The sequence below is a fragment of the Mchenga conophoros genome, linkage group LG11 (genome assembly GCF_057382185.1).
Source record: "Mchenga conophoros isolate Kocher_MC1m ecotype Shallow Benthic linkage group LG11, M_conophoros_male_GT1.1, whole genome shotgun sequence".
Classification (NCBI taxonomy): Eukaryota; Metazoa; Chordata; class Actinopteri; order Cichliformes; family Cichlidae; genus Mchenga; species Mchenga conophoros.
In genome coordinates this window covers 12,786,323-12,799,063 of record NC_140536.1, presented here as the reverse complement: position 1 = coordinate 12,799,063, position 12,741 = coordinate 12,786,323, and the positions used below count along the sequence as shown (strand labels likewise).

The 12,741-nt window shown below is 41.5% G+C and overlaps 1 protein-coding gene across 1 annotated transcript; it reads right to left on the bottom strand.

The window, feature by feature from the left end:
- Positions 1-5,511: 5,511 nt before the first annotated feature.
- LOC146563696 (uncharacterized) lies at positions 5,512-8,221 on the bottom strand. Its single transcript, XM_085291087.1, has 4 exons — positions 8,188-8,221; positions 6,873-7,110; positions 6,318-6,466; positions 5,512-6,140 (listed from the first exon to the last, which is right to left on the bottom strand). The coding sequence occupies exons 1-4, from the start codon at positions 8,219-8,221 to the stop codon at positions 5,794-5,796; spliced, it is 768 nt and encodes a 255-aa protein (XP_085147213.1). The 3' UTR covers positions 5,512-5,793.
- Positions 8,222-12,741: the final 4,520 nt, after the last annotated feature.

Sequence of the window (12,741 nt, the reverse complement as noted above, 5' to 3'; positions counted from 1 at the left end):
AAAATGAAATGAAAAATGGCAAATAAAACTGAAAAACAAAAGAAAAAGAAAAAATACAGAAGCCCGGTCTTAAGGCTTGTCACAGAATATTCTTTCTCTTATAGGTGAGAAAACACCCATACTTCAGAAACAAAAACAAAAACAAAACAAAACACAAAACAAAACAAAACAAAACAAAACAAAACAAAACAAAAATCTGTTAGTTTCACTCATTTAAACTCTGGCTTCAGGATTCTGTTCACCCCTGCTATCATGTTCCCCAAAATAATACTAATTCAGTCGTCTATGTATCAGTTCTCAACCCACTCAATAAACCAGACAGGATGATGGTAACAGTATTGCCTACTTAAAATTGTGTTTGATCTTCATTACGTGTGTGTGTGTTAGTCGGGTTAATACATTTTCTGTTTTTATGTATCCTTTTATGTACCTTCCCTCTTTTTTCTGAAACAAAACTCGGTTCACTCCAAATTTTGTTTCAGAAACATCTAAATGGAAAAACTCTGTCATAGTCAGGCACAGCTAAACCCCAAATGCTTGCAGGTTACCATAGGCAACCACGCTGAGTGTTGTTAACCCCTTCTACAAATACCCTCTTTTAATGTGTAACACTTTGTGTATGATTTTTGTTATCTCCAGTGCATATTATGTGCATGTGTGGTGTCACCTTTCCATTTTTCTAACAGTACACTTGCATACCTCAGTGCTTGTCTTCCTCCCCCTTTTGTGGTGGTCTGGACACTGTGTCAATCCTCCACTTCCAGGCAGTCGTTTGTCTCCCTGGATTCCTTCACCCAATTTGATTCCCCACACTAAAACAGCAGCCTCAGCCCTCTTCTGCTCCTTTCTCTCCCACTTTTCAGTCCAATGGCAGTCAGTTTTCTTCAGCTTTGTCCCGTGTCTCTCTTTGTCCCACTGTCTCTTCCATTGCCATCTCACTCCAAACATGGCAAATGTCGAGCTCAGACACAGTGAGGTTGCAGCTTGCTGGAAACGCATCTCCATCCATCCAATCTAGATGTTGGTTCTTCTCTTTCTGATGGCGTTTGCCCACAGCGCTGCTGGACCTCTCTGCTCAGGACTCTGGTATTGTCTCTTGGACTTCTGTCCACTGTTGATGTTCATGCTCGTGCTTCTGAAACTGCACTCTGTGTCTTCAGGGAGAGATTAGCTTCCTTGGAGCTTGCTTGTTCAGGATGAGGACGGGAAGCTGCAAAACAATTCAGCCAAAAAATTCTGGCTGGATGTTTCCATTTTTTCTAATGATTTTAACCTATAATTTTCTTCCGACTGCTGCCCGTGGAGAATTGATCCAGGTCCGTTCCCCACCTGTAATCGACAGACTGAGAGACTTTCATTATTCACTGTGACTGCACATGTTTTCATCACTCCTAAAGCAACACATCTCTGCTTATTTTGTTTTGAACTCTACTGACTTTAAACCCCAAAAATGAAATTTTTATTTGGTCTTAACTGCAAACACAAAAATCTTCTTGATGTTGTTGTTAATTGTTTTCATCCACCACACTCCTAATTATGTTTTCTTTTGTGTCCAGCAGGGGAAGAAGGTGACCTGTAGCGTCACTGCTTCCCCCAGTTGGAGACAATTTCCCACTCACACTTCCACACTTTTTATTTTCTTTGTTTTCATGATTTTTCTTTCTCTCTTTTTTTATTACCCCATTGTTTTACACCCACACATTAACCTGTTAACTCACTCCTCCAACCTCATCTTCCTTTCACCCCAACAGCTCTCATACAGTCAGCAATCAAATTCTCCATTCATCCTTGAGTACTTGATCACCTTTAAATGTCACTGTTAATTTTATCAATTTATTTATCATTACTTTAACACTAATCCACTGTTTATTTTTTATTTACTTTAGTTCATTTTCTCCTCTTTGATCACTACGATTTCTTGACTATTATTATTTCGCAAAAAATCAACTAATCTACTTTGTCTCCCTCTTTGTCATCAAAGAATTCACACACACACACTCACAGGCTGGTCAATATATATATATATATATATATATATATATATATATATATATATATATATATAGTAAGTTATTTTAATCAAGAGTTCCTTTTCATTGGTACTTGGTTTCAGACTCAGGTCTGTCACTGTGTTCATGTGTAAAAGAGGGTGAAAGAGTAGTGATAAAGCACACAGCTCAGTGAACATGGAGGTGTGTAGACCAAGGAGACAATATTCAACCTCATCTGGTAGTTCATTGCTTTGAGCAGTAGGTGGCGCTGCTGCATAAAATGAGGATCTGAGATTCAAACATGAAGCAGCTCCTGAGCTCAGAACTGCTTCTAAATCAATTTCAACACATGAGTCAGCCTTCAGAAGTGATAAGAGGTCCACTACAGTCTAACAAGTTTATCTGCAATAACACAGCATATATTAGCACACTAACATTTTATTACCTGCATGTGTCCATGTCTAAAAATATTTATGATGCATGTTGGTCACTGACCATCACATAAAACCACAAAAATCATTTTATTACATTTGAGCCACAGTCATTATTATAATTGCCATATTATTGTTAATAGCAGGATGAGGAAGGTTCATAGAAATAGTTGGACTGGTAGTAGCAGGATGTAAAAACAATCGAGTTGAATGGACCAGTGGAAGCAAAGAGGGTTTTAACAGAGGAGATAGAGAAGGAGCAGGAAAAGGCTTTTTTAGTAGGTTCATTTATTTTTATTAATGTTAACACAGCAGCCTGACTCTCAAACTCTAAACGTCTGCTGATCTCAGTGAATGTAACAGAGTTGCCTCCTTTCCTGAGATTTGCAGATATGCATAAAGGTCAAGCAGCACACTGTAGATGGAGCTCTGGTAGAAAGCAGAAAACCTCCATCATCAACCACAGTGTGTTATTTGGAATCTACTATAGTGAAAAATGAATAACTTTTTTCTTTAAAGTGGCATCACTTAAAGATTTAGTATTTGGAAATGATTTCATATTAAATATTGATTTTAAGTGGCGTAGCTGGCCAAGTGTTGCTAAGTGGTGTCTTAAAGCGTATTGTTGTGTTAGAATGAGTCTGAGGAGGAAAATATTAGACTGGAAATGTTGCAGATGTTGATTTACACTTATTTTAAGAACATTACAATATTATTATAAACAATGTGGTTATTTCTTTAAGCTCTGAATATAATTAGATTACATTGACCATAGTACATGTTCAGAGTACATAGCATCACTGGTTCCTGAAGTATTTTTTTGTGGGGAAAAACATATCCGAGCTCCTCTGGGTCTTTCACACAAATGCACCCTGGTCATTTTCCTTTGTTGTTTATTTGTAGGTGTTTTCCTTCTTTCTAAAATGTTCTCAGACAGCAGCTCACATTTATTATCCAGCTGTTCGACTGTCTCCACTGTTTACAGCATGATTTAATCAAACAGAGCCAGAAACTCTTTCTGTACATCTGTCCAACCTTTTGTCTTTGTTTACAGGTGTGCAACAATCAACACAACTACTAGTGGAGAAAATAAAACATTTAACTGTGAAAATGGAACAAAGTGGGGGCGTTATGTAACTGTGTACAAAAACACATATGGGCCTTTAATTCTATGTGAGATGACGATGAAAGGCAGAAAAAAAGGTACAATAAAACATTCTTACCCACTAAGTTAACTGGTCAGTCAGTAGAGTCAATATAAATGTGTAAATTGATTGCTTGATTGATAATACTTTATTCATCCCGAGGGAAATTGGGTTAAGGCTGCCGACCTTTGCCAGCGCCATCTTACCCTCCCGACCATACATACATTACACAGCATCACATGGGGAAGTCAGGTCAGAGAGACATAACAATGGAAAATGCACAACATGAGGAAAGATGAGGAGAAAAAAGAACTCCCCCCAGGCTGAGCTCCAACAGCGCGTGTAAGACTCAGCTTTGCAGTTTGTCTTTACAAAAACCCGAAAAATTTGTCATTCTAAAGAGCTCACTGAATTCGAGCATGCTACTGTAAAAGGATACCGCCACTGCAACAAGTCAGTTTGTGAAATTTCTTCCCACCTTGATACTGTTTGAATAATTTTATTCTTTTCTTTTAGAATGAGATGCTCTGACTTTCATGGTGGCCATTGCATAAGAGCTGTCTTCTATTCCATTCATCTACACAGAATTATTTACATGGAAGAAAGTTTTCCATCTACTAATAAATCTGAACCACAGAAGTTTAATGCTGGACTTGCACTTTGCCATGGCAGAGGGCAGTAAAATAAGGAATGACTTTTATGAACCACATAGCAGGAAGGTGCAAGATGCTAACGTGCAGGGCATACATGGAACATGATAACCAAATGGCTGGCATAGTTCAGAGGCCGGGCCTGGAAGTCCCAAAGTCAATATGGGAGACACCGCCAAGGGTGGTCGAGAATGACCGGACTAAGATCCTGTGGGACTTCCAGATACAGACGGACAAACTGGTGATAGCAAACCATCAGACATACTAGTGATGGACAAGCCACTATACCGAGTAATAGCAGCATCAGGAATAACGAATACCAGAAGCTGGAAAAACAACAAGGGCTGAGAGAGGAGGTTAAGAAGATGTGAATGGTGAAGGCAACAGTGGTCCATGTAGTAATCAGAGCACTCGGGGCAGTGACCCCTAAACTGGGCAGGTGGCTCCAGAAGATCCCAGGAATGACATCTGAGATCTGTGTCCAGAAGAGTGCAGCTCTACGAAGAGCAAAGATACTTTACAGGATCCTGGTAAACATTTGTAATAACGGATGTGTGTGACTCTGAGTGAGGCACAGGATTGCTAGATCAAGGCTAGCGACCTTAAAATGGAGATTCCAGAAACTTTCTTTACCGCGATGATCAAGCATCAACACTTAAAAAGGAGAGCACTTCAGTCAATGTGATATTGATGTAATTATTTTTATTCTCAGATGTTAACTGTTGGAAAATCCTGCACAAAAACACATTTTGTCTTTTAAAATATATCAGGAACTTAAGGCCTTTTTTGAACATCAGTTCAAAGTACAGTCATGGGTGTGGAACCTTTTCTCAGTGTCTTTGGCTTTAATGAAGGCTATATTATTAAAACACTGTAAATGCCGTAATTTCACTGCTCATACAGATTCATTCAGAATAATTATCACTGGTTCAAATTCATGGATTGAATAAAAGGGTCATCAGGTGGTGGTCGTTACTGAACTGTCTCCATTTGAAAACATTAAAAAGACACTTTTGTGCAAATGACCATTTTAACTGAAACAAGCATTTTACAGTGTAAAAATTATATATGAAGTTATTTAGTGAATTTAAAGGAGACAATCTGAAACACAAACACAGTCACTGAATGTCTGTAAACTTGACAAACATCCCAACAAAAATAAACTGAATTGACAAACATTTGTTTTCCAGTTTATGTTTTATTTGTTCAGCAGGTTTAAACATGAGAGACGCGAGTAAAACAATTCAAAGGCCAACGATCCATTTACAACTAAAGGAAATAATATATATATATGTCAATTCAAAATTATAGAAAACACTGAATGCTTAAGTTTTTTAAGTGTCATATAATCATCATATCAGTGTATCATGAAATACAATCAAAAGTAATTTATAATAATAACATGTTTCTGAGTGTTAATAGAGAAGTTCTGCTTAATTTCTCCACTGTTTATCTTCCTGCTACACTGAGCCTGAACCCATCACCTTTGATTTATTAGAGGAAAGTTTGCTACAACCCAACAAGCCACTACTGACACCTGTCTAACTGAATAAACAAAACCAACCCATGGATCTTCTTACACTGCACAGATGAAATTATATTTATCATAAACAGACTTCTTGTACCACAAATGGTTCCCACTTGTATTCATGGCAGTGTTCATGCCACAGACTGCTGTTCTTGTGTCATCTGGAGCCCACTGATCAAAAAATACACACTGATCGTTGACCCAGATCCAGAAGTCGAAGCCACAGATGTATTGAAGACCCAGCCAGACAAAGGGAGTGTCAGCCTTCTGAGCCTCCAACCCAACCCAGACCTGGGTCTCGTTATCAAGGATGGAAACCAGATCCATGTGTTCCTCTCTGCAGTGGTACCGGGCGTCTGCCCATGTCTTGTTCTCTTTAATCAGTTTAAAGGGCTCTAAAAGGAAAAACATCAAGAAAATGAAACTTAGAAGCATCAAACCAAACAGTGTTTCTGAGTGTCTAACATGCTGCGTTGATTCAAGCACATAATTCTTACTGTCAACATTTACACATTTATATTGACTCTACTGACTGACCAGTTAACTTAGTGGGTAAGAATGTTTTATTGTACCTTTTTTTATGCCTTTCATCGTCACCTCAGACAGAATTAAAAACCCAGATGTGTTTTGGTACACAGTTACATAACGCCCCCACTTTGGTCCATTTTCACAGTTAAATGTTTTATTTTCTCCTCTAGTAGTTGTGTTGATTGTTGCACACCTGTAAACAAAGACAAAAGGTTGGACAGATGTACAGAAAGAGTTTCTGGCTCTGTTTGATTAAATCATGCTGTAAACAGTGGAGACAGTCGAACAGCTGGATAATAAATGTGAGCTGCTGTCTGAGAACATTTTAGAAAGAAGGAAAACACCTACAAATAAACAACAAAGGAAAATGAGAATAAATAAAGATTTTATATTCTTCACATATACGTGATTATTACTCCAAACCACATCACATCATATTAGACCTCCTATTTCATCTGATAGAACTGATACAGGGTTCTCTGTGTTACTGTATTACTGGATTTAAATGCACTTAAATATTCATAAAATTATCTAAAAACATTGGACATGCTGGAGCCTGACTGAGAACAGAATGATTCAAAGTAAGATGAAGGTATTACTCAGTGGTGTCAGCAGCATTTCTCTCAGATGAGTTCCCGATGAGGATGCGAGCGCCTTCTAGATCAACTTTGAAATGATCCATGTTGTAAATGCTGATGCAGGAAATTTCATATAGACCCAATAAGTCAACTGTCCACCAGTTGATGGGCCGTTGTTCTACAGTGTTAGAACATGTTTCTTTATTTCCGTCCAAAGCTCTGTCAGCAGTGTAATGAACACCACGCTGATCTGTGTAGACTGAAATGCCACTTTGTCATCCAGTTTGATAGTTTCCCATCCTGGACTACATCCTGATGATGTGACAGAAAGTAAAGTAAAGTAAGAAAAAAGAAAAGAAACAATGTCAGTGGCAATAATACTTCAGACCAGGTCTTCTAGTGTTTTTTTTTAGGAAAAATCTCCTTTTCACTCCTAAATAATGAATCTGAATTATGACTTCATGATCTGACTAAATCTTTTGTGGCAAACATATTACACACACACACACACACACACACACACACACACACACACACACACACACACACACACACACACACACACACACACACACACAGGTTATTTCCAAGCAGCCTCACTACATTATAAATGTTGAATAGTTTTGCAGTTAGTGAATAAAATTTATTGATTTAATGAAATGAATAATTTGACTCTCAAAACATATCAAAGACTGCACGTTTATCAAAGCACTTATTTCTAAATCACGTTGATCACATATCATAGAACATAATTCAATATAAATTTACATTTATAACATATATTTATACAGATGTTTGTAAAATTACTTCAGTCCAACAGAAAATCCCCACATGAAACATTCCCACAGATCTGACGTCTACTGTGATGCAATAAATAAATAAATGAATTGAAAAATAAAATATAAAAATAATTTAAAAGGCATAAAATTAAATACTTTACAAATAAGTATAGTCAGAACAGAAGTACCATCATACTTTTGATATAACCTGAAGAAACTGATTAGAAATGCACTCTTACCTGGATCCTGTTGAGTTGATCTTCCTGTGAAGTTTCAGAGAACGATGTAAGAATGAGTGAATTACTGCCAGCTCTGATATTGTTGTTTGGTAATACAGCAGAAAGCACAGAATGTAAACCATCCTTCAACACTCAGAAATGAAACTGGCTTTACTAAAGTCAAATCCTCTTTAAACTAAATGAAACGACTTTTGCTTTATCGAGCAGTTTGGATCAACTCACAGTAAAACTGAACTGTTATATTTGATCTTTTTCATTCTTTATAACGATCATTGAAACATCACTGTGCCAGGCAGGAACATCAAATGATCCACTTACCAATCAAAGTGATGAACAACAGACTCCACAGCATCTTTACTTTAGACTCTTTGCACAAATGTGTCCTCTAATAAGAGAAAGAAAAGACTTCTACCCTCACTCTGGAGTTTTCTGTAGACACACTGATGTTGATATGATCCCCTCTCTGAGTCAGAGCTGGATTTGTATTTCTGTCACTTCCCTCACAGCAGAAAACATGAAAATATTCATTTCTCCTGTTTACCCTCAGAGTGAGGCTGTTATGTTCAGTAGGCAAAGCATTCCCAGACTTTTACATCTGATTTGCAGATGAGAACATACCACGACTGTTATGATCACCATGTTCAAACTACATTCTGTGTGCATCCAAGTACATGCAAATACTTGATACTTAGCATAGCAGGAAATTTACTTCACCAGTGGAGGCTGTGTGAATAAAAGGTATTCAGTGACATTTCAACAGGTGGACATTTGGTCTACTTTAAAGAAAAACAGAGACATTATTAACAATCGGTCATTCATTAATAAGCTGCCGGGAAAAAACCTTCACAAGTCCATCATTGTGTCTACTTTCTGCTCTGCATCTGCATTTAGTCTGGATTTCATGTTTCATGCAGAAATTATTTATAGCAAAGTGCTTCGTACCTCGGGCTGTGGGTGGACAATAAACTGGACTGGTCATGCAACACAGAGCACCTGTATAAAAAAGCACAAAGCCGACTGTACTTCCTCAGGAGGCTGAGGTCTTTTAACATCTGCAGGAAGCTCCTGAGGATGTTTTACCAGTCAGTGGTTGCTGGAGTACTTTTCTATGCTGTGGTGTGCTGGGGGAGCAGCACAGCAAAGAAGAACTCATCCAGGCTGGAGAAACTGATCAGGAGGGCTAGCTCTGTGGTCGGCATGAAGCTGGACACTCTGGTGACAGTGGCAGAGAAAAGGACATTAAAGAAACTGATGGACATTATGGACAATGCCAGGCATCCTCTGCACACGGCCATTAACAAACAGAAGAGTCTGTTCAGTGACAGGTTGCTTCTCCCAAAGACAAGAACTAACAGACTTAAAAACTCCTTTGTCCCACACGCCATCAGACTGTTTAACTCCTCCCTGGAGGGGAGAGGGAGGGGAAACAGGAGGACAAAGGAGGGGGGAACAGCTAAGCTGTAGTGCCTCTTCACCTCACTGTGCGATACCTTTTGTGCAATACTTTTGTAAATAGTCAACGGTGCAATAGACCTCAATACTTGAAATGTGCAATTCACTTGTATTTTTATTTTTTATTCCTATTTATTCTATTTATCCCCTTTGTATATTTTATTTATATTTGTCTCTGTATTTATATGTGTGTGTGTGTGTGTGTGTGTGTGTGTGTGTGTGTGTGTGTGTGTGTATGTGTGTATATATATATATATAATATTCTGTAACTCTGTAACTTCTGTCGGTGCTGTGCTTTATAGGAAATCGAATTTCCCAGAGGAACCCACCCGAGGGATTAATAAAGTTCTATCTTATCTTATCTTATCTTCACACACTGCTGAGTATTTGTAAATGTGTGCATGAGGGCAGGGATGCATGTTTGTGTCTGTGTGAGCCTGTTTCTCTAAGTCTATGTCAGGCTACCCCCAGGTGTGGGGGCCGAGCTCACCCCACTCCATATGTTGCGAAATCAGTTTTACCCCGGTTCTTTTTATTCCTCGAGCATCCAGAGATGGCACCGGACTCAGTAGTCATTTTCACAAAATCTTTATTCATCCTTACTCATCTTCATTTACTCATCTTCATTTAAGCATGCACTTCTAGAAGGGAAGACGAGGCCGGTGTCCCTCTGCAAAAATCTTCACCCCTTTGTCTGTGAAACACAGTTTTATAGAAGGACCCCATCATAAAACCCCTATGGTGTGCTGCAAACTCTGTCTGTGTCTATGTGCACGAGCACATGAATGCCTACATGTGCACGTTCCCATGTGTCTATGTGAGTGCTCGTGTGTGACTGTGTGCGCATCCCTGTGTGTATGTGTGTGCACATGAGTGAATGTGCGTGTGGATGTGTGTGCGTGACAGTTAAAACACTATGGGTGTAGTCAAAGGAGCTTGCAAAGAAAAGCGTCTGGACTTCTTTAAGTTGCTTGAAGACGTTTCACCTCTCATCCGAGAAGCTTTTTTTTTTTTTTTTTGGAGAAACATGGCTCACTTAATTTTTTTATTTTTTTATTTTTTCGCCTGTCCCATTTGGTTCTTTAGCCATCAGAATTGTTGTCTGAAGACCAACAAGGATGCCCAATGGATTTACTTTGCCAAATGGATCATCGTGGCATTGCCGTATTGGTCCATTTGGTCGATCTTTGTTTTTATTATTTATTATATTTTATTTTCAGATGTTACCGACGGGACAGACATGAGTGACAGATAGGAAAGGGAGAAAGAAAGAGGAAGGAAAGGAAAAACAGAAGGGGAGAGGGACAGTGAGAAAGGGGGGGAGAAAAAAAAATAAAAATCTCCTGGATCACCTGTTGAGAAAAGAATAGAAAACAAGCAAAAAAAAGACAAAAAAAACAAAGCAACATACTAAACACAACACCATCGCATTAATCTAGCTAAGTGTAAACAGCAGTAAATACTAAATATTCAATGTTGTTGTGCAGCACGCAGGACAGATGTGCTTCGAAGTAGCAGCCAAGAAAGGTGTAATTTGGGTCTACGAGCAGTGAACACCCGTGTGCATACCTGTGTGGATCAGCGCGCTTGTATTCCAAAGGTTTCTCCATGTAACGATCTGCTAGGGAGTGTGGGGGGGCCACAGCCCCGTCCTCCAGGGTGTGAAGCAGGTATGGAGGAGATCAAAACTCCAGACATCCAGAGGCCCCCAGAACACAAGAGACCATGGAAGACCAACAGAGGGGCAGCCGCGCCACTGTTCCAGTAAGAGCTGAGGAGAGTCCCAGATGAGGGTTCACTCAGCAGCCGCGGAGCAGAAGCCAGGGGGAGTTGCAGTGACGTGCCCGTGAGCTCCGCCGGCCGCCAGCTGTGCCTGAGTGACCGAGCCCCAGGCCGAGAGGCCGGGGGCACCCCACCCCCGAAGGGGCCCGAGCGAGCCCCAGGCTCCAGGCCCCGATAAGCGGCCGCCAAGGAGTGAGCCGGTGTGTACCTGGACGCCCACCCCCAGACACAAAGAACCACCAACGCACCGACACCTGAGGGAGTCCGCCACCGGCAGGGGAAGTGGTGGTGGGTGGAGATAGGCCTCCAAACCTTGGAGGGCCTGAGGTGTCCCCAGAGAGGTGGCGTCTGGTACCCAACCTGACATATAGACACAGACATACAGGCACACACAGACACAAACATCCATTCCCCCCCTCATGCTCTCATATGCACTCACTCCACACTCAACCAACGTGGAGACAGACATAAAGAGACGCTGTACACACGATCACACTCCCCAAGCGTACTCTACAAACCGGGTCTAGGTACCCTTGCCCCTGGAGGGGGGAACTGCACCCAGACCCAGGTGGTGTTACCCTTTTCCCTGCGGTGGGGAGAGGCAGACCACCCCGACTCCGTAGCAGCAGGGAGGCCCCACACCCCAGACCGCAGTCGGACGGCCAACTCCACCTAGCCCTCCCGCTCCAGCAGGCCGCAGAGAACGGGGGTGGGAGAAGACTCCAAACCTCCCTCCACCCGCTCATTGTAGTGTTGATGCAAAAAAAGTTCCTAAGGTGCAATTAAAACCCAGGAGGGCATGGAGCTACCTGCCAAGGAGCAGCAGGTAAGCACATGGTCCCTCCTGCTAGCCCTCAATGTCTAAGTGTATTTAAAATTGAGAGGTGGGCAACGACGCCAGGGGTGGGGTGTACACCCTGATGGTAATTTGGACTCCGTGTATCGTGCCCACCCCCAAGATCCTATATGTATGTGTAATGAGAGTGTGAATAATGTGAATGTCTAAGTTGTGGGATAAAATTGAGGCAGAGGCAGCCAGAAGGGGACAGAGGGGGGGGTAGCCTCCTCTGCACCCTGGTGACATACCCCTACTCCAAGGCCCTGCATGTGTGGGTGGTTGTGGTGGAGCGGGAAGAGGGAGGCAGCTGGAGATGGGGAGGGAAGGAAGGGAGGGGCAGGTAACTCCTCCCTGGGGCCAGCTCCCCCGCTGACCCCAGTAGGCACTCCCACACTCCGCGACCCGCCAGGGAAAGGGGGCCCAGGCCCATCCAGACCAGGGCCCAGTGCAGCAGCGCCTCCCGGCCCGAGAAGCTTCTTCAGTTCTAAGGTCAAATGGTGGAGAGTCCCAGATATAAACCTATTGGGAGTGACCCCCCACAGAGGGACAAAAGGACCCCCTGATGATCCTCTAATCGCCTGAGCCAAGGTGTGAAACTGGGTGTGGGTCCCAATCAGCCAGAGTTTCGGGTGTGTTCATTGTGAAACCTGGCCCCACCTTATCATGCGAATTCCTGAGGTCAGATGGCCCAGGATGTGAGTGGGCGTTAAGGCGTCTGGGAAGGGATCTCAAAACTGGATTATAGATGGCAGAGAGTTGGTGTCGTAAACCCCCGCCTCTGTTCAAAGATGGTCGCTCAC